Below are 23,843 nucleotides of genomic sequence, written 5' to 3' on the forward strand. Positions count from 1 at the left end.
TCTCCCAACTAAACACGATATCAGAATTCATAAAAAGCACATAATTGTTGATGTGAATTAAGCATGCAATAAATTGAAAATAAAAAAAAACGATCAAAGCAAAAAAAAATTTAAACAGAATGCTTCCAACAGATTGTACAATGAACATATATACATTAAAAAATTGATCAACCACATGACTTCATGATCTCCATCGAGTAACATCATCAGACTGCACTTTGTCTGGAAGAAGAGCAAATATTGCAATCCGTATGGACAGTTTCGATCTGAAAATATGTCATCGACAATACGGCAGCCAACATTCCTCATCGAAGAATCGCCGGCAATGCTGAAAAAAAAATCCTGAAGTAATATGAGAAGAGTACGATCTAAATTACTAGTTTGTTCGAAGTCTAAAACTAAACCAGATCTAAGTCAAGCAAATCGATGTGTTGTTAGATTTAGTACAAATGAAATCTAAGTGGAAGATGCAAACCTTTTCCTACTATTCCATAAAAATAAATTGATCCTATTAGTGATACAGAATGATATAGATGAGAATGGACCATCAACTAGTGTGTTGCTTGAATAGCCTTTCAGGCAAAGAAGTTGGGGCACAAATAAATAACAAACTGCACTAGTCTTAAAGAAAAATACAAGAATCACCTAGTAAGAACATCAGTGGATACCTGAGGTTAATCTGAGAAAAGTAATGGCCTCACTACCCAGTCCTCCTACCAAATGGTGTTTGGTTTTCCTGCATGTGGGTGGGTTGTGTAAAGAAAAAATTACTTTCCAGAAGATTTCTGATGTAACTAATCAAAATCATACAAGGAAAATAATAACCTGCAACATTTGTTGCATAGGCCAATGCATTCTTGATGGATCTCCAAGATTTTGCTGTCCAAAATGACTCTGCATACATAAATCTATTTCATTACAGGATGAATTCCAAACTATCTGGGAGCATACTAATAATAATATAAACAATCATGCTCCCACCTAAAGCAAATGAAAACAACAATATCTCAACGACCTAAGAAGAGAAATAAACATAAATGCTAACATCTATGGTAGGAACCTGCAAGGTAGGACCAGACTGCAGCTGATTGCCGAGAGGATGCTGGCGGTTTGTTTGTAGTCCATAATGGGCACCAAATCCCAAGTCATTTTGGCTAACTTCTTCCTGGGTAGACATTATTACAACAAAAATCAGAATGAGGAGATCATGGATAATAAATATGAATAACAAAAAAGTTAAACAAAATAATAAATAATCTAACAATAAAGAATTATTTGGTGAGAATAGTAGCCACCATTATATCAATCATTCCATGTGCCCTATCATGAGTGCTGAATTGGGCAGCCGTTGATGAAGATTGAAACAAATTGCTCTGGTGCCCCTCAGTTGATGTTCTCAAAGTGTCCTAATCAAAGGAAGTAGAGAGATTGGTTAATAAACATATATTAGGTACACAGAATACAAGATTACCAGAATACCTTTTTGCCACTTGTGTCATTAATTAGTTCCACCTCATATTCCTTCCTTTTCTTGGGAGGGCGTCCTCTTCGCTTAGCAGAAACAGAATTAGAAGATTTGTCACCATCAATGATGCCAACCTGTGATGCTGCATGATTCTCATCACTTCCAGTCAACCTAGTAACAGAAGACACAAGCCTACTGTGCAAATCCTGAAATATGTTATCATCTAACAGAGATTTTTCCACTTCTTTAATTAACTTCAAAGCAAGTTGGTACTTCTCATCAGACACCATACCAGCTTCAACAAGTTGAAGGCAGCACAAAGAGAGAGAATCATACTGCTCAACTGGTCTATTGCCATAAAAATCTTTTGAGGAACGCTCCAAAGCATTCAAAAGTTTGAAATCCTTTCTCCAACGAATAAGGACATACTGAGGTGGAACCTCATACACTTGTTGCAGATTTAGAACTGACAATGCATGTCTGCATAAGATCCCTGTGAACTGGAAGAAGCCGCATATACATTGCACCTGAAATTCATCAACATGATACAGCACCTCATAATACTTGTCATGGTCTCTTTCGACACTTCCTGTGTAGGAGCATTCCCGTACTTCAAACGTAGTTATAGAGCCATCTACCTTTACAAGTGAAACCTGACAATAAAGAGTTGCCTTTAACTCATTCTGAAAAGTTTCAAACATGCTAAGTGTATATATTTCAGAAAGCTGTTGTTCCATAGGAGAATCTGATACTGTAATGCGGCTCTTGTGGAATGAATCAAAATCTGCTTTTGCTTCCAACTCATATTTTGTTCGCAGAAACATTTCATAGTTTTCTAAAAATTGCTGCAAAGAAGTTTCACGATAAATCAACCCTTCAAAAAAAGGACTTACACCCTTTTCTTCGAATGTAGTGGACAACCCCGCCCAAAAAATATCCTTCAGATAAACAGGTGCCCATAGTTTACGATTTTCATATAATGAGTTCAACCATTCATTAGCCTCGAGTCCATATGTTTTAGTCAGGTTCCTCCAACCTTCTTCAAACTCATCAACTTTTAAAGAACTGTATATTACTTCGGTCATGGCCTTATGAATTGTCTTACATTCTGCGTGTTCCCTTAACTTCTCAGGAATACTTCTACTTATATCAAAGAGACAAATGCGATGGTGGACATCTGGTAATATTTTAGCAATCACATTTTGAATAGTTTTAGATTGATCAGTGATGATAGCATTTGGAGGGTGCTCCAACATACATGTCAGCCAGGCCTTAAATAACCACAAGTAGTTTCTAGGTGTTTCATCTGCAAGCAAACCAGAGCCTAATAACACCTGTTGACCATGACTGTTTGATCCAATAAATAGAACCAGAGGAATCTTGTATTCATCTTTTAAATAGGTTGAATCAAAGTAAACAACATCACCATAACAATGATATGCTGATCTTGACCTAGAATCAGCCCAAAACACATTCCTTAAATGACCTTCCATGTCAAGATCCATCATGTAAAAGAAATTTGGATATTTGATCTGCATTCGTGCAAAAAACTGAGAGATGGCATCCTTGTCACCTTCCACAAGCTTCATTTGCCCATCATCGATAGAATTTAAGAATTCCATGCCAACGTATGGTAAGTGCTCACGGCCTGCCGCTCGGACAGCAAGATCTTTAGTTGCTCCACTGGACATATTCTTATAGCATCTATAGAGGTGAGCCTCTGACGGATTAAGTTCATGGTTGTGTTCAAGTTTAGCTTCAACTACATGCAACAAGCCATCACCCCATAACTTGGCTATAAATGCAGCTTCACAATTTGTCTTTGTTGATGGCCTAGATTGGTGGTAGCACGCTTTCGTTTGTGCCTTGCCCTCTTTACTGCACACAAGTACAAGCCGTCGGCAAAGTCCATAAGTTGTAAAAGATGACTTTTTTATAGTAACACCAAATCCTGTTCGCATTGCATATCGTTTATAGAAAGTGACAGCTTCCCCGTAGGAGCTGAACACCATTCCAACATGAGGAATGCCATCATCTCCTCCAGCCATTAACGGTAATTGACCATCAAGTTCAACCTTATCATTATTCCCTTCAACAATATCATCCTCAACAACAAGTTCTTTGGCCTGAATGATTTCTCCTTCAATGACCATATCAGTTTCCATACTTTGGTAAAAACTACAAGCTTAGTCAGGCAAAATAAGAAGAAAGGATCCTGGCGGTGTAGACTTGAAGAACAACCTGCGGCAAGAAATAGAAGTTCTACTTACAATGTATTAGTAGTGAGATGTAATCTATCTACCAAAGATGCTTCATTTCCCCCGTACACCTGCTGTTAGTTTCCTTATCCTCGCATCTAACATCTAAAGAAGTAACACTATCCTTTACAACAATTTCTCCTCCCCATGTCCCTACTTCAATGATACATCGAACAATCAGAAAAACAGAAACTTGTTCGAATCTGAAAACGAAAAAAAATCAAAGAAAAAGCACGAAAGGAAAAAAAGACTTTTAAAGCAAATCAAGAGATTTGCGTCTAAAATCAAGTAGGCTTGAATGTACGGAGCCCTAGATCATCTTCGCAAACATATAATGATGCGACAAACCTAAAACTCAATGAAAGTTGATCGAATAGCAATCTTATGAACCAAAAAACAGCACCTCGGTCTAAGCCCATGACAATAACAGCATTAGGCTAATGAAGAGGAAAGGAACCTGGATGCGATCAAGGATCATGAAGGACAAACACTTCGATTCGATCGACTCAGATCTTTTTCTTGTCCGATTAGGGAGGCTTAGAGGATTTGGGGTTCGTCGCGGCGACGGCGAGGGCGAGCGCGAGGGCGAAAGGAAGGGGGCGGCGGCTCTTTGTGGCACCTGATCTGGAATACCCGAACTTCTCACCTTGTCGGGTTTGTTTGGGTGTGATAATTTCGGGTGCGATTACTGCTTTGCGGATTTTGGGTGTGATGTAAAACCCGCATCCGAAAAATTAAGTTTTGAGATAATATCGTGTTTAATGTAGGGTTGTCAATGAATTAACCCTCCCAGTTAGTTTGATATTTAATTTAATAAATTTTATTTATATTTATTTAAAATAAATATATATAATTAAATAAATAAATTTAAATATCTTATTAAACTAAATAAATAAACTGAAATATATATATCAGACAGAAAACCTGCATATCTAGATTAAAAAAAAATCATCATTTTATAGAAAAAAAAAAGTTAATTGGATTGATCGCTCAAATTCAAATTCATTACTTGCCCACAACAAAACTTCAAAAAGAATTTTATTTTGCAAGAGAATTTAAATATATTTTGGATTTTATATCAATTATTATTATAGGAACCAATTATTTAAAAACAAAAAGGACGTTAGCATATAATTTACATTTTTAAAGGAAATTTAAAAATATAGATCTTTTAAAATGACTGAGACAACTTGAATGCAATAAAAATGTTAAGATTTTTTTTTCTCTCTCTATATATATATATATTTCTCTTCCTCACAACAATATTATTATTATTTTCTTTATACTGATTATCAAAGAATTTGCCCAGTCCCAGGGATCCGATGCAGTGTACCAATAAGGATCTGCCACGACGTCAGATGGTTACGTCATCGCCTCCAAACTTTGGTAGCTTGCATCGGCTTCGCTGCCGCGACCTTGCTTCCGCCACCGAGAGCGGCGGAAGCGGATTCGACGTGAGCAAGGAGGTAATTGTAGATCTTCTTCCTCAGCCGCTCGATCGTTTCCTCTACCTCTTCGTCATTGTTTATCCTTTGCCTTTCTGGTTGCGCTTCCATTTTCTGCCTTCGGCTCCGGCAGGCCTCCAGCCAATCGTTCACCTTCTTCATCTGCGGAAGCATCTCCGTAACCTTGGTTCTTCTCGAAGGCTTCGCATCAGCGTCGAGTAACCCCTCCACGAACCCTAGGAACCACCCCCGCGCCTCCTCCCTAAGCTTGCGCGCAATCTCCACTTCCACCACAAGCCCTCCCCCGCGCTCCCACTCCAGAGGCTGCGAAGGCAGCGCCGCCACAGCGGCGCGGGCCTTTCCCCTGCGAAAAGAAGCAGAGCCGGAAGACAGGAGCGATTTCGACGGAAGGGATGCTTTCAAGGGAGGCACCGGGGCGGTCTTCAACGGACGCTCGAGGACCACTGCTGCCGGTGAGGCGGTGGTCCAGGTCTTGTGATTGTAGAGGGTGAAATCAGAGAGTTCGGTCGAGAGAGCTGCAGCGACCCAGGAGGTGGCGCGGCGGCGGTTCTCAGCGGAGGCCTTTGTTGCTTCGTCCGGGATCAGGTCACCGGCCGTGGCCTTGTCCAGCGATGCTACCGCCATTGCTTGGGATCTTCTCTTGGTGAGGCCATCGGCGATGGTTGCGGCATTACAGAGGGAGGCGTGAAGGCCGAGGAACTGCTCCACCGCCGGCTGTGGGATGTCGCCCCTTGCAGAGGTACTGAGCTCTGCATACACACTGCAATAGCAACCTTAAAAAGTTCATCTTTTGCGCTTAAGATCACGAAAGCAAATCGAAAAGACCCTCATTTACATGATAAGCTATTAGCAAATAAGGGCGGCAAAAACACCAACCGAATCAAAAATTTACCGAACCAGATCAAAAACTTCCCCCTAGAACAGAGTTTCCAAAATCAAATAGAAAAAGAATTTGCATACTATAGGAGGATATTTCTAATCAATGTTTTAAAAGCGATTTAGGTGGAGCCTCTGTAAAAACATATTATTTCTTAACCCAATTCTCCATATCAGTCAAGAAGATTGATGGTGTAAAAGGAAAATTGGAACTAGCAGTTCTGGAGTGATGTATGATTGTATATACGGAAATCCCAACACCCATTAGGCAACAATAAATTAGAAAGAGAATTTACCTTAAGCACTGGATTAAACTCTCTGCAACAGAAGCTTCTTGTAAGGCCTCAACCGCAGCTAGTTTAGCAACATCCCTATACTTCAAGAGCACCTAAAATATAAATGTGTCTCAGTCCGTGTCACTGATCATACAAAATAACTGAACTTCTATGCTGAGAGAGAAATTGAACATCTGGATGCATTCCAGATAGTAAATGGCACAATGTGTTGATCTAACCTAGTGCATAAATTGGACGTAAGTTGTAGTATTGAACAAATTAGAAAACCCCAATTCTTGACCAAGCAAACTGTTGTGGAACAATCTCAACAATTTACATAAAGAGGATACTGTTGGACTTTATACATCAATCATACCTTTCCTAGTTCTGATAGAGATGATGGAAGAGATGCCCATGAAACAGTGCCATCTGACCATCTTTTACTAGCAGGAACAACTTTGACAAAGTTAGAAAGATTTATACTGTTTGTGGTCTCTGAAGGCTTCTTTGTGTTAGAAGGGTTTTTTTTAGATGATTTATCTGAATCATCTGCTCTAGTATTTGAAGGGCTCCTCTTTGTAGGACATTGGATCTTAATGTCCTCCTTAGTAACCGGTTTCCTATTTGTTGATAACTTCTGTAGAGGAGCCTGCAAGTTGTAATTGGAACATAAGCACATTAGAATTTCTATTAGAAAGAAACAAAGGATTAAGTATGCACATCAGATATCTTGTATCAAAACATAAAGTTGTAAATCAAAGCAACTCAAACAAAGTGCAAAAAGGTCATTTAGAATGAACTCACAGAAGCACGTCTAGTTTCAGTTATTCTATCAAAATTTGTTGTCTTCGAGGTGGAACTATCCCTTCTCTTTGGCTCCGTATTCCCTGTCCAACTCTTTCGTAGTGCTTTGGATCCTAGCCCAATGGTTGGCACCAAATTTCTTAAGAAGTTCCCAGCAGAAGGCTTCCTACCAGCTGTGTTCACTTTCAAGACAGAGGTTGCCTTTTCCAAGAGACCAAACCTTGATAATGATTTTTGTTCTCCTTTTGCTCGTGCTTGATTCTTAATTTCATTGGAGAACTTTTTACATGAAGTAGGCAAAGAGCAAAAATTGGTTGGAGATGAAGATGGTGGACTTGAGATCATTGGTTTTGACCTCACAGTGAAAGCATCTTTCTTCTCCAATTTACCATTAGCCAGTTGTTTAGGGAATGATGCCTCCAACTTACTGAGGGGAGCCTTTTTCTTTTGTGCTTCTTGTGTTTTAACAGATGTCCTAGAGTTTCCTATTTTGCTCTTTTGATTCTCTGAAGATGCTTTACTGTTACACTTTGATGCAGTGGTTGGCTTTGGTTTCTCTGGATCAAGGAAACCAAGTGAACTGGTGACAATGAGATCCTCAGGGTTTCCAATACAAGGGTGACGGCCCCGGAGCAGTCTCACCCCCTTAAGAATGGGCACAGGGGAGCCTGCCTTGATGCCATCAACAATGATGAATTGGCCTAGTTGGATCTTATCACTCGAGATGAGTTCATTTTGCTCATCAGGCAGGGAAACATATGTTGCGTGGGTAGAATCAGAGACCTTGAGGTAGAAGCCTTTGCTGGTAAAGAGATCTGTTCCAGAAAGAGCAGGAACAATACTCACAACCTGAAGGAGCGAAGAAGGCCGATGCTCGCCGGCAACCTTGGCATCCCTATTCATGTGCTGGAGTAGCTTGATGAGGACACCCGGGACCAGTGAGGCCATCTGAAAGCAATTCTAAAGCCTATAACTCTATAACAAAGGAGGTAAAGTTTTCAAATCAACAACAGAAAGTAACTGAGCAATGAAACCAAAAAAAGAAATTACAATTTAAATCTCTATAAAATCACAAGAACTCGATGCTGAAAGTGCCCGTTCACAATCTGAAGATCATGTCAACTAGCCATCAAGAATTCAAGATCTATTAGAAAATCCTACCGATAAAAGAAAACAGAAGCGGTAGCAGGAAAAAAAAAGGATTAAAAGAAACTTTTGTGGATAGCAAAATTGCTTTACAGTGAAATCAAACAGGTCGGAAATTGAGACATTGTTGGATACAAAAACAGAGCAAAAAGCATGGATCACACGAGCCTTCAATTTCAAGACTCAGAGAAGTGGCTGGGAAGCAAACTCATTCAGTATCCTAAACTAAATAAAGCGGCTATGAACTCACCCGACATGGAAGATTTCAAGATTAAGGAAGGTGCTCTTGTTTCCCAGGCAAGGCAATCAAAGAGATGGAGCTGCTCGAGCTGGCGTTGCGAACCCAAATGGAAACCGCTTACTCCTCCCTCATTAACGAGATCCAATCTTTGGCAACCTCTAATAACCTCCTTACCCATAATTAAACGACCACAGAATAGGTTTATAAAGATCCAAACGAACAGGAAAGAAAGACCTCAATTTTGCTGCTGGGACGGAAAATTGAAGTGGTTCGTACCTTTCTGCCACCCCTGGCGACAAGGAGAATGGAGCAATGGACGTGATCGCCTCCATTTCCGAGCGGACTCAGTGCCACTGAGAAATGGATCAATGACCTACCGACCTAGGTTTTCTGGGCAGAGAGCGAGGTTTTACCCACTGCGACAGTGAGACGGACGTTATTGAACTACCACCGGAGATGTTTATTATTAGTGGTTTTATTTTTCGGATTGTTATTTATCATTAAAAGACAAAAGTTAGTAAATGACCTAATTTAACTTCCACGAGTTACCCTTTTAGACAAGACATTGTTATTCAGTATTCTTGAATTGTTATTCCTTTTTTTATTTAAATCTGTTTTTATTGAGATTGTCTTTCTAACGAGTAGTCGACCATCTGATTAGGAAGTTGACGGTCAAGGTGATACTCACAGGCAGCGAAAGACGAGGCTGGGAGATTCCGAGACGCTGCTGAGACCTACACAGCAAGAGAGAGAGGGTGAGAACGGAGATTAGGAGTGTCCTAGCTCAATCGCTCCGATACTTAAGTCAGCTTTTTCACTGGAGAAGGAGAAGAAGTGAATCTATGAGCATGCATGTGCAAGCGTGCATCTTTGTTTCTACAAAATGGAAGGGAGTTATATAACTATATGTAAGAGAATAATAAAAACTGTTTTATCTCAATTAAATCTTAATAAAAGAGAATATTCCTGAATAAAGATTTTGTCAGAGAAGATGTCTTGTCAAAGTAAGGAGAACACCCATCCTCGCTCCAATAGCGAGAAGTCTTATCAGCTAGATAGATACGATATCAGACTGTGGCATCATGTCACATTAATGAGGTAATAAGTTACCTATGATATCACATGATCATGATTGCCTGCATCCTTCTTGTGGCAGCCTACCCAATTGAATGGAGAACTAAACAAAGAGGAGTTAGTTGAGCATTGAGTAGGACACCGAGGGAGTGGAGCTTGATCGACAGAGGGTGTAGAAGCCAAGGCCAACTAAGGCCGAGATGGGATATGATCGGGAGGGGACTCGATGGAGTAGATTTGGAGGAGTAGTCTGGAGTCGGAGCTTGGAGTCGAAAGTCCAGACCTAAGTCGAAAGTCAAGTCGAGTACTGAACCCCGACCTAATTTGGATGTCGAGTCAAGTCGCGAGATCAAATCAGTATTCTGTCCGACGTATCATCTATTTAGACCAGATCTTAACTTTCTGGGTCAGATCATACCGACTCGTAACAAAATCTAAGATTCTAGCATCACTATTTTCCTTTATAAACCCGATTTTAAAATTTAGATGAAAGAAAGTTTAATTAGCAATAATAAAATTAAAAATATATTTAAATATATATAATGAACATAAAATAAATAACCCGAACGATCAACTGTGTTTATTCATTTACCATCTTCTTTTCTGTTCTGTCTACTTTAGTTTATTAAATTAAAAAATATATTTTAGGTTTTATTTGAGTGAGGCGAAGGTTAAAGATGCAGTTTGTGTGCTTGCTCAGCGATCATGGCGGCGGTAGCTTCTGTTCTCTCTCTCGCTCTTTCTCGACGTTTCGGCGGTCGAGATCTTCTTTGGAGAGCGATTCGATGGTATCTCTCTGTTTCCATGTCCCCTAATTTGACCATTCCTTCGCGCTTTCTCTGTTTGTTTTTGATCTTTCAGTGTACATCTTCGAAAAGCAGTTTCTCTTCCTGGAATCATTATTGGGTAGCCGTTTTGGTTTTGGAACTTCGAATCCACGAACTTACTCTGATATCATTATTAGTTCCCAAGCTCGAGATGAACACAGGAGAGAGGTGGCTGAGAGTATTGACAGGATTACAAACATCTATAGATGCCAGGCATTCTACAATATCTGCAAAATTTCCGGAATTTAGTAACAAGAACAGGACGCTGGTGGTTCAATACTCTATAAGGTTTGAGCAGGACATTGAATGTGGTGGAGGCTATATTAAGCTTCATTCTGGATATGTCAATCAGAAGAAATTTGGTGGTGATACTCCATACAGGTTTACTGGTTTCTTTAACCACAAATGCAGTTTGTAACTTGATGTTATGCTTAAATGAGTAGAAACCACTTGTCATTGATTATACTGATTCCATTATTGGCTTGGATTATAAAATTTTTAGTTTCCAAAGATTTCTACTGTGACATAAATGATCTTTGTTCAATGTAGAGCATTAGTGTCTTAATATAAATTAGTTCAATTGTGGTCCAAACATATTTAATGTGGTAGGCCAGTAGCCACACATCTAGTTGCTTGTCTAACATGACAATGTGGTGGTGACACTATTCAGCACACCTGATTAATGCTAGATTGTGTCTTTCTTGCAAACTTACATATTGGATGAATTACTTTTTATCACATAAAAACATAGTGCAGGATACCTTAATACATATAGCAAGACTTGAAATCTAGAACCGTGCTACACTTTTATCTTTTGATCAGAATGGTACAATATTGGTACCATGTCGGAGTGTCGAAACATAGTGTTGATGGCAAATTGGATGTGGAAGGAGGAAGAAGAAGAAAAATAAGAGAAGACAACTATATGCCCGGGGGAATTTTATGTTGAAATTTTGGTCCCCAATCGGAATATTATGGTTTCATCACCATGTTGTGTTGAAACTTGACACGCTTTGGAATGCATTAAAGTATGTCGAGATAATCTTAAATGAGTTTATTTGTCGAATGCTCTTTTACTTGCTTTATTTACTTATAAAGCATGATGGTGATGATGCCATGCTAGGGAAATTCACCATGGGAGTGGCATCTTTGCGTTTTCTCAGAGAATCAGATATCATGCTCTGTTCATCCCATGCTTTTGTTGCCATGCAAATTGTGTTAAAAAGAACTGTAGACACATTGGACGTTGGTTGGGATGCATCTATAGAACGATATCTCTGATGCCAGCTTCTGTTTTTCCTGGTCCGTGCACTACATTTTTTTACCTATCTTCTTGAAATAGGATTGTTACCTTGGATATTGGTTATCTCGGACTCGGAGGATGTTACATCTTTGAAGATATTACATCTGGAATATAGGAAATCTTTTGTACGAGATGTTGTGTAGTCATGCAACCTCATGGTGAGAATTTCTTTTGTTACAAAACCTCATGGAGCTGCCTCTAACTTGAGTTGAGTTTCCCTACCTGAAATTGAGTTCTAAACTAGTAAGTAACATCTATAAAAATCAAGTGAATATTCGAATCATTGTCAAAATTTTCAAGAATTGAATATTGAGTTGGTTAGTTTCTTTGCTTCATTCAAATTGTGTAACTTCAACACTTCTTATAAAGCATCCTGATAAAATATTGCACAACATAGAGGCTATCAAATGGTATTGTGTACTCTTATATGGTTAAACTAATTGTTACCTTTTCATCAGAGTTTGAGGATGATCCAGATCTATATATGCTGAAGCCTTTAAAGTACATTGGCATTGAAGTTTACCATGTAAATTGCTTTCACTTTGATTATTCCGTAGTTGAATTTGTCCTTGGTTATAATTTAAATGTCCCGTTCTTGCGATCCGGTTAATCTTGAAGGTGGACAACCCATAACATTACAATATAACGACTATGCAGGTAAAGGCTGGCTACAACATCCTGATATACGATGATCCTGATTATGCAAAAGAGGTTGCGCAGGAGACCATTTTAAGAACAGAGAGGTTGGTTTATCTATATGCTTCATTGCTGACTGCTTCTAATGGAATTCGTTATTTGAGCATCTTGATCATTTTTTTTATAATCCAGATCTTGTGATCCGATATTAAAATTTTTAATTCTGATCCGATATTTTATCTTATTAATTTTTGACACCCCTGCTCTTCCCGGTGTTGCGCGAGGTCCGCGATCATAGCACGGACTTGATGCGATATCCATCTCCAGCCGTCGGATTCCTCCGTTGACGTCGTACGGAATGGTTCGTTAAATTTTGGACGAGGGGATGTCACCCACACCGTCCTGTTCTTCTTCCTCTTTTGGAATCGGTTTATTACTTGTAGAGGCGAGCCCGCAGCTGGTGTACCCTTCCCACGCAGAAGAGAAGGAATTCTTTAATGCGCCCCTTACCCCGGTGGGTTTCTTTCCATTTCTGGACGCATGTAACGTGGTATGCTTATCTCCTAGCTTCCGTCGCCCACCCATAGCCCATCTTCCCAGTGAGTTAATATGTTGCTTCATTTGATTATGGAATCACCTATCAATATAAGATCATAAAATTAGTTATATTGATCATTGTGGCTTGGCTGATAAACTTATTATGCAATTCTTTTTATGGTTGACATTGGAAATAATAAATTGTTCAGATATTGGAAAAAAAATCCTGATTCTTGTTATCCTTTCCTTCTACAGAGATACCAACGGTCTAACTGTTGAAAACAATGAGTTGAAACTGCGATGGCAGACAATGGAACAGCAAGTTCACTTGCAGGACGGTAAGGACCTCATCTAAACGCGTCTCTTGTTTCTTATGCTAAATCATCTTTTGCAAATATTAATTCGTTGCAACTGTATCAGTTTTTTCAAAGGGTACTCAAAGTTATCAGACTTATTTTTGTTTATTCATCTTTCACACAACATCAAATCAACCTCATCATCCGACACCGATGAGTCTACTGTTATCTGATATTATTTGGTTGTTAGATCATGTTTATAATCCAATACTTAAAACCTAATGATGGTTATAATCCAATACTCTAATCAGATGCTTTAACTGTGCAGCACTGAATGAGACAATGAAAAGAGATCCAGCGGCTGAAGATGGCTACTGGCCAAATGTTGCCGAGTGGCGGGCAATCCAACTTTGCTCTCACCAGCTTCAGCAGCTACAAATCCAATCTCTCCTGGCAGCTCACCAGTTCAGCAGCAGCTGCGAAATCAGCAACAATTGCAGCCGCCAGCAGAACTGACAATGAAGGGGCCATCGTTGCCTTTGCAGAACCAGTGATGTTTAACCGGCTAGCCATTGATTTCTTAAGCAAGTGCTCTCTGTTTCTTCTTATTTCGAGAGCTTAGATAATTAAACATCGACTATAATCTAGATACTCATTAATTGCATACGTAGTAGTTGGTGTTTCACGTCGTAGTGTATCATTTCTCTTCACACATAATTCTTACGTGTGTTTGTCCCTGATTAAGTTTTAGAAAAGAAAATTTTAATCATGATACTGCTGTTACAGCTCTAGAACTACAAGTGTGACAAATATTTTTTATAGTTGTAAATTTATATAGAGTCATACTAAATCTTTGTTTTTTTTTCACATTAATAATATAGAGTATTTTATTTGTAGATCATCTATGTTACTCCATGAGAAAGTAATTTAATTAATTCAGAAGAAAAATAAAATATATTATTTAAAAGCAGTTAAGTATAACTTTGTAATATATTAAAAAGATTTAAATAATTAAATATAAAAAATACTAATTATTTTAATAAAATTAATGCCTTTTATAAATCTCAACAAAGGCATAAAATTCATATGAGGATGAAGCATAATGAACGTCTCCGGTGCGGAGATGCTGGTGGTCGCCGCATCGATCTGCATCCTTCACCGTCCAATTGTGATTGAGCGGACCAGATTAAGCGTCACAGACTGTTCATACCTCAACGTCGTCCCCAATTACATCGCAGCCGCTTTTTGGCGTCTCCAACTAGAACAGGCCTCCAATCGCAGCAAGGGCGAGACCAAGCGGAGAGAGATTGTTTCTCGCCGTATCTGAAGATTCCGAAGGGAGAGGGCGTTTCCATGAAGAGCAACGGAGGAGACGAATCCACCCGAAAGGACGTGATCACCGGCGGCAGCGGCAGTGGTGCCGGAGGGATCCCTAGTCCTAATCCCGAATGGAGGTTCAACCAAACACTCCGAAATGTTCAAGGGTTAGTGCCGTTTTCCCTCTCGATCCCGATCACGATCACGTTAGGGCCCTTGACCAAATCTAGATCTTGGGTACCAATGTTAATGGTGGATGGAATTGGTACATTTTTACTCTCAAATAGTGGGTATACCTGAAAAGTGTGGATCCTGAATGGTTATTGTGCTTTTACCTCTTAATTTTGATAGTTGAATCGGGGAATTGATCTGGGTTGTGAATAAATTTCTCACTTTCTACTTGAGATAGTTTTCAGATCTGTTCATTTTAGTGGCTAGGTTTATGAGAAAATGATTGTTCCAATGATGTTTTTGTTTTGGATTTAGGACTTCGTTCACGACATTAGGGTGAAAATAGTGCATTTTAATTGTGAAATGTCTTGGCATTAATGTTTCAAGCGCGTGGCCCACAAAGAATTCATTTTAACTGTGGGTTTATTAGGGCGACACTAGCCCAGATATAATTGGCTGACTATCATGATTCATAACATGCCTTGTTAATTTCCTTTACGTATTGTTAATCAAGAATGAGTAACATGTACTGCCACTCATGCTACTACTTTCTGAAAGACCTGTGTTAATTTTTTTTTTAACAAAATACTAAGTAAACAAATAAAAAAACCCTCTTTCAAATTTAAGTAATGAGGATCTTCTAAAGATAACTGGTACTTTCAATAATGCGTGACCTCTATATTGCCAAACTTTTGCTTCTCTGATGTCAAAGACCTATTAGCTTCTCTGATGAACAGAAATGAAATTTGGACATTTGGTCTTATAATTTTATAAATTTATCTTACATATCTACTTCATTCAGACTGCTGAAAGGTCGAAGTTTTCCTGGCAAAGTTTTGCTGACTCGGAAATCCGAGCCTTTAAATGCTCTTGCTTCGCCTACACACTCTCAAGCAATGGAAAGAAGCTACTCCTCAAATGATCGTGGAAATGACCAAACAACCAGTTCCTTTGAAGTAACTGAATTTTGTATATAGATGTTCTAGAATAACTTATCTCTTTACAGTCTATCGAGATGACCATTAAAGTAACTTACTCCTCAGGCTGAGGCTCAAAGTTCTGGAAGAACAGCGAACAATGCAAATCTGCAGAAAAGTATATCATCATTGACCACTTCAAGTACACCACCTGATGCTCAAGGTTCTGTCACTGGAGCTAGAGCCACAGATGCTGCAAGAGTTGAAAAGTTCAGAAAAGAACTTTCTAGACAAGCTGTTATACTAGGTATAATCCCCCCCCCCCCCCCCCCCCCCCCCCCCCCATTATTCTTTGCACCCTTTTGGTTTGTTTCCAATTTCCATATGCAAATTTATCTCATTAGCAGTCTAGCACTTCTTTGTGTTAACAATTAATTATATTTTCCCTTTCCATTCCTTGTTTATTTTGCTTGCCAAGTGTTTAACCTTGAATTTTGTAGGCATATGTGAGTACTTTTTATTAAAAAATTAATAATAAATATGTAAGCCAACCATTTTAGTTTTAAAGAGTTGTGATGCATGTGCCTAGGTGAAATTTCCTTTATTGCATCATTTTTGTAATGAGTTATGACAGAATAGTAAATTTCCGTTTTAGCATAAACTAATGAGTTTTTTTGTTAAACTTGTGGTAAAACACTAAGTCATCACCAATTTCATTTCATTTACATATTGATACTACATAAGCTTGAAATGCTGCTTCATAAGTGTGTTGTAAGTGTGAAAATTCTGCCACAAACATGATTACTCTTCCCTAAGTTTTATGGAACTATATTACATATTCCATCAGATTATTTTCTTTTATCTCTTTCTACCATCATCGAAGTAGCTTCTAAAGTGAGCATGAATATTGGTCATGTCATGCCCCAAGCCAAGACATGTGCAAGCTGTATGCCCATAAGAACAACAAATAAATATAAATCTGTGACACTAATGAGTCAAGAGTTAATGACTCACTAAGCCCACTTCTTCCACCACCTACCAAACTTGCCCCCTCCCTTATCCAAATGTAGTTTGCCAGTCTCTTCTTGTTTGTTTTGTTTGTTGGACTGGTTTGGATGGGCTGGGCCTTATAGGTCATTTGCTATTTTGGCTTTAATACATGCATCCTTATTTAACTTGATTATTTATTTATTTTCTTGGTAATGTGTTTTTTTTTAAAAATTATGTACCTCTTATCAGTTTTGTTTTGTGATCCATGCTACATAGATACCATACACTATGTTGGCCACCTTCATACTTTCTCCATTTCAGGACTTTGATCTTGGTAAGACATATTTCTGCTGGTTTATGACTCACTCTGTCATGAAACTGATAGCTTTTGAGCTTGCTATGTGATTAACTTTGTTGAGGGTATGGTCTAAGGAAGATTATGGTTAACCAATTCTTCATTAAGGCAGGGTTTAAGGATCTTGTTTTCCTTGCTGTAGGCAGAACATTTTTATTTATCTTTTTGTGGTTAGTTCTTATAAATAAATTTCACTCTTAGCTACCTTTAGTGTGGCAGAACTTGTATGTTTGTGGTTTTGCTTAGATGTATTTAAGATACATGCATTTGCTTTAATTTGAAGTATTAATATATGAACTTAAAATGAAGAAGAAAGATTAATTGTATTAGGTGTTGGTTAAATTCATTACATTAGTGCAACTCTGAAGTCATTTAGCAGTGAGCATTACCCTTGAGTGTATGAGTTTGTAAAGTTATTGCATATCTGCAGAAAAGCTACGTGAGTTATCTTGGAGCGGTGTACCACCATATATGCGACCTAATATATGGAGACTTCTTCTGGTAACCCTTCAACTTTTTCAAGTTTTATCGTAACTTTGCTTATTGATTTTCAATATAATCCTAAAATAGAATCCTGATTTGTCAAGGGAATACATATTTTTTAGTTTCTATTTCAACAGAATAGACAAGTTAACTTTTTTGAACATTTAAAAAGATTATTCTAATCCCTCTGCTATGTATCATGACTCCTTCCTGTTATTTGAATGTTTTTCTTGTGATAGAAAGTGACTAAACTCTGTTGTTAAATCAGCATTCCTTATGGTGCACTTCTTGTTAATCCTTGATTATTTATATACAACATATTGTTACTAGCCATCTTCTGGCTATTTAGCTCTCTTGTAAGATTTTAGAAATGATCAATTTTTCCCATTAATTTTCTTTTTAACATTGTTCTTGGACCTTGCATTAGCAACTCAGAATAGTTTGATCTTTCTGAAATAGAGACATCTAAGATTTAAATAAGTTTATCAGACTAGAATGCAGAATGGCACCAAGAAAGAATGACTGCCGTATAAGTTTTCATTGTGTAACTGATGTTCAAAGATGTAAAAGTAATTTAAGATAACTAAAGAAAATTTCAATAATGCTAGATGTTTAGCACTGCATGTGTTTCTAGTCTCTAGTAACTAATTAAAATGAACAAAGAAATTTAGAACTAAATATTTATGCAAGTGATCAAATTTGCACACATTTCATGTGATCAACTCAGCTATAAGAAATAGAATTAGAGGAGAAAAGACCAAAGAGAAATAATGGAGTGGATAGGTAGTATTATGAGGTACTCATTTTTAGTAGCTCAAGTTTAGGCTTTTGTAATGCCTTCTGGCCTTTAGTGGCATCTCCTCTGGAAACTACACTCTTCATCAAAGAGAAATCAACTCATTCCTATGTTCTTTGCCTTGATTTTTATTATTGGATTAGGCCAGGATTCACTTGGTTCCTTAACATATATCATGCACTTACAGGCTGTTAGCAGTCATAAATTTTCACATATTGTAGACCTGAAAAGCTTTGTTTTGCTGTATGAAACTTTCCTGTTCATTTATCTGCTATAAATTATAATCATTCTTCAAAATATGTGAATTTAAGCATCAGCTGAAAACAGGGATATGCACCACCCAATTCAGATAGAAGGGAGGGAGTTTTGGCTAGAAAGAGACTTGAGTATGTTGAATGTGTCGCTCAGTATTATGACATTCCTGACTCTGAACGGTCAGATGATGAGATCAACATGCTTCGCCAGGTTTTTCATTCAATTTAATTTGATGTTTTATGATATGGTTATCATGCTGTTTGCATTCATATTCTAAATTTGTATATTCTTTATTAACAGATCTCTGTTGACTGCCCAAGAACAGTTCCTGATGTCACTTTCTTCCAGCATGCTCAAATTCAGAAATCCTTGGAGCGAATTCTTTATACATGGTTAGATTTAATGATTGATTATTTTGTCCAAAGTAGGAATTAAGTTCAACATTCTTTCCTTTTGTGTAATCATAACATTTATGATTCCTTGGGAACTTGCACATATTGTTTCAGCCTAATTTCTCTCATGTTTAGTTGTACTTAATTGTTAATGAACAGCATCTATGATTTATTTCATTGTACACATTAGCCTACCATATCCGTCACCACATAATTCATCTCCATGTGTTAAATTTCATGTGCCGTTATTTCCTACCAACATTTTTATTGATAAACCGTAGTTGCCCAATAGCTGTTCTGTAAAAATCTGACCTATGGGGTGCATGACGATCTCATAAAAACTGAAAACCCCTCATCAGTTTACATATTTTATTCTGTCAACAATTGTACCTTTTCAACTTCATCTTATTGGGTAATATAATAAAAAATCTATTACTTTTTTCCTAATGAGGAAGTTTTGTCCATTACCTCTACTACTCCCATGGTTTTCCTCTTCATTAAGCTAAAAATAGGTTTCATCTATTTAGTTTGTGTTCTTTAAGTCGTATAATATTTAAAGTTTTCCTTCATGATGCAACATCAGGATTAATTTCAACTAATTCTGATTAAAAAAGCGTATTGATCAAGAATATCATACTCCATGGTAATATATCTTGAATATGCTGCTAGGTTTATTTAGTACTAATCAGGATTAATTCCAATTCTCTATTCAAAGGACCTTAATGAAGAAAAACATATTTTATGATTTTATATCTTAAATATGTTGGTCCGTTCATCTAATACTATTGTGAATTGTAGCGTAGAAACTTAAATTGACTCTAATACACTTGCTGGCCATGAAACTGGTAGCTAGACTAGCATACATATCATTGATCATATTACTTTCAACTAGTAGATGTTCCTCTTTTTAACATCCATAAATCTGCAGTGTCTGCGCTCTCCAATGGATCATATGTTAGTGGAAAATTCTGAGGCCATTATAATTACATTGAATGAAATTCAAGTGTGCAGATGAGCAGGGGCTGTGTGCGTCAGCGAGTGATCTCACAGATTCGCATGCATTGTGCCTCAGCAAGTGATCGCACAACATTTGCGGGAAAGAAAAATCTAATTGGATAGATAAAATTTTAATTAGATATGATTGAATGTTTATAAGAATTAGACAGTAGCTTTTTCATAAGTCTTACAATAACTCTTCTCCTAAGATTAGTGTCAAACTTTCATTAGTTCTTTATTCAAACTATGCCACATTTTAAGACCAGATATCAACCTCTCAACCTAGGGCATGTTATTTGAGAGGAAGGGATCCCAAGTGGAGGTAAGGGGAAGGGGAAAGTAGTTACTTATCTTGTCTACTTCGATGGAAGAAACAAAAACAAAGGGAAGGGAACAATTTAGAGCTCCTTTCCCCATTTTTGGTTATGTCCAAAAGTGGATGGAAGAGGAGAGGAAGACGGGAAAGTGGTGAAAACAAGGGAAACTCGTCTCTTTGTTCTTTCCCCTCCGTTGCCCACTACTGGTGCTTTCTTTCTTCTCTTCCAAGTAGGCATATGCCCTTAGACAAGAACTGCTAGAAATAATAAAACTAGAGATAAATTATTATGTTTAGAATTAGATCATGTACCAGTTTATTTTACTGGATTGTTTTAGTTATTTGAATTGTTTTTTTTTTATAATTTTTGCATGATTGTGATTACAAGTCCTAGAGTTTATCACGAAAAGGTTGTGATGCTATGTTTGCTCTTGAGAGTTTTGTTTTAGATGGTGAAAGTGAATGTTTTTATGGGATTTTTAAACTCCTCTTCTCATATATATTATTCTGTCTGAAGTGCACTAAAAATAAGTTTGTAATTGCTCCCCAGGGCTATTCGTCACCCAGCAAGTGGATATGTTCAAGGAATAAATGATCTTGTCACACCATTTTTGATAGTGTTCTTATCTGAACATCTAAATGGCAGCATGGAGAGCTGGTCAATTTCAGATCTTTCGCCTCAGATAATATCCAACATTGAAGCTGATTGCTACTGGTGTCTCTCAAAATTGCTTGATGGCATGCAAGATCATTACACATTTGCTCAACCAGGAATTCAGCGGTTTGTTTTCAGATTGCGAGAACTGGTTCGTCGCATCGATGGTAATTGCAGCCCTGTTGCTTTTTATTATACCACAATTTAGTCTTATTTCCTCGATGCCGATCTAAGTTTCAGTGATTCCGTTACTTCTCTTTCAACTAATAATCTTGCCAAAAGGAAATATAATTGTAACTTGATTAGCAGCTGTGCACTGTGCACTGTGCACTTCAGTTAATCTCAGAGAATTCTTTTACTTTCACTGTAGATATTTCTTAGTTTATGGAATTTGAAATGTTCATGTCCTGATGGTTGACCTTTCATGTTGGGCGCTAGAACCTGTATCAAGACACGTGGAAGAGGAAGGGCTTGAGTTCCTTCAATTTGCTTTTCGATGGTTCAATTGTCTCCTAATTCGTGAGGTTGGCTTTGTATTAAAGTCTCTGTCCTTGATGGATATATGATCATTTAAGTTGCTAATTAAGATTCATAACTTTCTAGATCCCTTTCCACCTTGTCACTCGTCTGTGGGATACTTATCTTGCTGAAGGAGATTCATTGCCAGATTTCCTTGTGTACATATCTGCAAGTTTGCTTCTAACAGTAAGTTTAAGTTCTGTTAATTTCTGTGCTGGGATCATCTGAATGTTAACTAAATATGTTTATTAGATTCAACATGAGTTTCATAATCCTTTGAGTTCCATCTTCCTAGTGGCCATGATTCTCTTATTGCATCTAGCGCAATCTTGAACCTCTACTACTCCCATTGTTTTAATATTTCATCATCACTAGTAGAACAAAGTAGAAACATACACTGAAGTAAAGGACTTTCAGATCTTTAACGTTCATTCATCTAAAAAAAATCAAATTCTATTCTGATTGTGTCCCGATAAGTTGATTATCCACCTGATACCAGTTGCTTCATTTGACAATTGCATATGAACTCTGTTTTTCTCCAACTTCATTGGTGTTGAACTTTGGATGTAATTTTTTAACTAATAAAGAAAACTTGAATGACCATGTCAACTAAGAACTGTCTCATGCTCCATCAAACATCATGCTAATTTAGTGTTTCCTGATTCGGTTTTGAACTGTGTATCATATTGTTGGTCGAATAACCAACTTGTGAACTGTTGTCGGACAGCATAGAACTGCTAATTCTGAAAGCACCATTTGAATGTTGTAGTGGTCAGATAAGCTTCAAAAGTTTGACTTCCAAGAAATGGTGATGTTCCTTCAACACCTTCCCACAGAAGATTGGACTCACGACGAGCTCGAGATGGTGCTCTCAAGGGCTTTCATGTGGCACACCATGTTCAGCAGCTCCCCAAGTCATCTAGCCAGCTAGAACAATCACTCTTCTCTCCTCACTATAAATTTCCTCCATTTGTTTTTAATGTCTGTGGGATTATTTCCCACCATTTTTCTTTTCCTCCTGTCTTTCCTACTGTTTCATGTTTGGGTGATTATTGAGTTTTAGTCTGCTCTTGTATTTGCGATGTTCTGAACTTGTAAATTTTCCAATCAAAATCACTTGTATGTAAAATTTGACAAATTCAAAGTTACAAGATGAAACAACATTCTGCTTTCACGGTCAATTTCGAGATTATTCTTGCATGATTTTTCTTAATGCAAATATTATCTTGCCTTTTCAGTCTCCAAAAACATATTTAATGAAAGCCCACTTATGCACATGTTTATTTGGAAAAAAATATTTTTTTGTATACTATTGATGTTTAGTAATGGGATCTTAAACGAAATGTTTTCATAGGCATAAGAACTTCAATTTCACCTATTTTAGTTTGTTTTTATGCCGTTTGATTGAAATAAACATCTAATTAAATTATATCTTTAAATATTTTATTTTAGCCAAAAATTGAATTTGGACCTTTGTCAAAGTATCTATAAAAATTTAATTATTTTTTATATATTTATCATTATATTTCACCGGCTAAGAGCATCCCACGTTAGGAATTTTTGGAGAGAAAATGATAATACTCATTCCAAACGTTTCTAAATATCAATCCCATAATAATTTCTAATTCAATCAAACCAGAATGATTTATATACTTAAAATCTATCATAAACTTTATCAATTTTAATTAATTTATCAAAAACTTTCTAGAAAATTAATAATTTTAACATAAACTCTATTTAAAATTTTAAATTTAGTTCCATTATATTCCAACGCAACAATTTTTTACAAATTGTGTGCCGGAGTTTGCATGAGAATACAAATTTATCCAAAATCTACAAGATCTATCAAAAAAATCTATCAAAATTTTTTGAAATCTTTTCCTCCTCGCGGTTTGTTTGATTTCTCTAGCATTCGCTAAAAAGAAAAGAAAATAAATTTAAAGGCAAACATAAATCAGAAACTTAAAAACAAAGATTCCTCCATAGCCAAAAGTATATATATCATAATCCACAATGAAATTAGCTTGCTTCACAACATTTGATCAAACACAATATTATAAACAAATTACTACACATGTTCAAACAACTCAATCAGTTCATATGCATGATAATATACATACAAGGATCACTCATTTTATAACTTGTAAAAAAGAAAACATCCAAATATAATATTCATTAGATAACAAATAGATCATTTTACATGAATTCTTCTCTCGGACCATTGTGCTTGATTCCCTGTAACACCACACCACCTCTCTCAACTGTTGCTAATCACATTTCCGAACCAAGAAGACGACGAAGAAGAAGCCATGTGTGTGTCTTAAGAGCAAGAGTGCATAGCCAGACAAAGAAGAAAAAGAAGTCACAGCCCACAAGTATGTATTTTTTAAGTGCAAGAGTGCATAGCAAGCTTAATGTCTTGTATTTATAGGCACATACATGACAATTAATTGATTGATTTAGAGGAATATGTGTAG

The 23,843-nt window shown here is 37.2% G+C and overlaps 3 protein-coding genes and 2 long non-coding RNA genes across 8 annotated transcripts; 3 read left to right on the forward strand and 2 right to left on the reverse strand.

Annotated features, from left to right (window-relative positions):
• On the reverse strand, window positions 1-4,320 carry LOC141820620 (protein FAR1-RELATED SEQUENCE 6-like). 2 transcript variants are annotated; one of them, XM_074707970.1, is made up of 7 exons: window positions 4,181-4,320; window positions 1,480-3,706; window positions 1,296-1,406; window positions 1,061-1,165; window positions 826-894; window positions 669-736; window positions 1-328 (listed from the first exon to the last, which is right to left on the reverse strand). In XM_074707970.1, the coding sequence occupies exons 2-6, from the start codon at window positions 3,628-3,630 to the stop codon at window positions 701-703; spliced, it is 2,472 nt and encodes an 823-aa protein (XP_074564071.1). In that variant the 5' UTR covers window positions 3,631-3,706; window positions 4,181-4,320; the 3' UTR covers window positions 1-328; window positions 669-700. The 2 variants fall into 2 exon arrangements, with proteins under 2 accessions (XP_074564071.1, XP_074564069.1); XM_074707968.1 differs by having other exon boundaries at window positions 1,046-1,165.
• A 636-nt stretch (window positions 4,321-4,956) lies between these two features.
• Window positions 4,957-8,883, reverse strand: LOC141820708 (uncharacterized). Of its 3 annotated transcripts, none has more exons than XM_074708075.1 (6): window positions 8,808-8,883; window positions 8,541-8,700; window positions 7,145-8,092; window positions 6,717-6,989; window positions 6,362-6,453; window positions 4,957-5,949 (listed from the first exon to the last, which is right to left on the reverse strand). In XM_074708075.1, the coding sequence occupies exons 3-6, from the start codon at window positions 8,090-8,092 to the stop codon at window positions 5,091-5,093; spliced, it is 2,172 nt and encodes a 723-aa protein (XP_074564176.1). In that variant the 5' UTR covers window positions 8,541-8,700; window positions 8,808-8,883; the 3' UTR covers window positions 4,957-5,090. The 3 variants fall into 3 exon arrangements, with proteins under 3 accessions (XP_074564176.1, XP_074564179.1, XP_074564178.1); XM_074708078.1 differs by having other exon boundaries at window positions 7,145-8,111; XM_074708077.1 differs by having other exon boundaries at window positions 8,541-8,697; window positions 8,808-8,854.
• A 1,393-nt stretch (window positions 8,884-10,276) lies between these two features.
• On the forward strand, window positions 10,277-12,534 carry LOC141820709 (uncharacterized). Its single transcript, XR_012601152.1, has 4 exons — window positions 10,277-10,393; window positions 10,570-10,813; window positions 12,194-12,261; window positions 12,393-12,534. It is a non-coding gene; the product is annotated as an uncharacterized LOC141820709 (long non-coding RNA).
• A 117-nt stretch (window positions 12,535-12,651) lies between these two features.
• On the forward strand, window positions 12,652-13,587 carry LOC141820524 (uncharacterized). The gene is made up of 3 exons (XR_012601143.1): window positions 12,652-12,970; window positions 13,164-13,246; window positions 13,533-13,587. It is a non-coding gene; the product is annotated as an uncharacterized LOC141820524 (long non-coding RNA).
• Window positions 13,588-14,307: 720 nt separating this feature from the next.
• Window positions 14,308-22,534, forward strand: LOC141820639 (uncharacterized). Its single transcript, XM_074707996.1, has 10 exons — window positions 14,308-14,688; window positions 15,495-15,648; window positions 15,736-15,916; window positions 17,385-17,455; window positions 18,561-18,698; window positions 18,789-18,880; window positions 20,743-21,014; window positions 21,286-21,371; window positions 21,451-21,552; window positions 22,136-22,534. The coding sequence occupies exons 1-10, from the start codon at window positions 14,558-14,560 to the stop codon at window positions 22,295-22,297; spliced, it is 1,389 nt and encodes a 462-aa protein (XP_074564097.1). The 5' UTR covers window positions 14,308-14,557; the 3' UTR covers window positions 22,298-22,534.
• The last annotated feature ends 1,309 nt before the right edge of the window (window positions 22,535-23,843 follow it).

The sequence above is a fragment of the Curcuma longa genome, unplaced genomic scaffold (assembly GCF_044706935.1).
Source record: "Curcuma longa cultivar G26 ecotype Majalengka, Jawa Barat unplaced genomic scaffold, ITB_CL_G26_1.1 utg509_np1212_2302976_RagTag, whole genome shotgun sequence".
In the NCBI taxonomy this organism is placed as follows: domain Eukaryota; kingdom Viridiplantae; phylum Streptophyta; class Magnoliopsida; order Zingiberales; family Zingiberaceae; genus Curcuma; species Curcuma longa.

What these genes read in the sequence shown, in the direction of transcription:
- LOC141820620 (XM_074707968.1), bottom strand. Translation starts at nt 3,630, where the DNA reads ATGGAAACTGATATGGTCATTGAAGGAGAAATCATTCAGGCCAAAGAA. An exon ending in ATGACACAAGTGGCAAAAAG is followed by an intron (nt 1,407 to 1,479) that starts GTATTCTGGTAA and finishes TCCTTTGATTAG; the next exon opens with GACACTTTGAGAACATCAAC. An exon ending in ATGGAATGATTGATATAATG is followed by an intron (nt 1,166 to 1,295) that starts GTGGCTACTATT and finishes ATGTCTACCCAG; the next exon opens with GAAGAAGTTAGCCAAAATGA.
- LOC141820708 (XM_074708075.1), bottom strand. Translation starts at nt 8,092, where the DNA reads ATGGCCTCACTGGTCCCGGGTGTCCTCATCAAGCTACTCCAGCACATG. An exon ending in CTGAAACTAGACGTGCTTCT is followed by an intron (nt 6,990 to 7,144) that starts GTGAGTTCATTC and finishes TACAACTTGCAG; the next exon opens with GCTCCTCTACAGAAGTTATC. An exon ending in AGTTTAATCCAGTGCTTAAG is followed by an intron (nt 5,950 to 6,361) that starts GTAAATTCTCTT and finishes TTGCTATTGCAG; the next exon opens with TGTGTATGCAGAGCTCAGTA.
- LOC141820639 (XM_074707996.1), top strand. Translation starts at nt 14,558, where the DNA reads ATGAAGAGCAACGGAGGAGACGAATCCACCCGAAAGGACGTGATCACC. An exon ending in ATATATGGAGACTTCTTCTG is followed by an intron (nt 17,456 to 18,560) that starts GTAACCCTTCAA and finishes AGCTGAAAACAG; the next exon opens with GGATATGCACCACCCAATTC. An exon ending in ATTGTCTCCTAATTCGTGAG is followed by an intron (nt 21,372 to 21,450) that starts GTTGGCTTTGTA and finishes ATAACTTTCTAG; the next exon opens with ATCCCTTTCCACCTTGTCAC.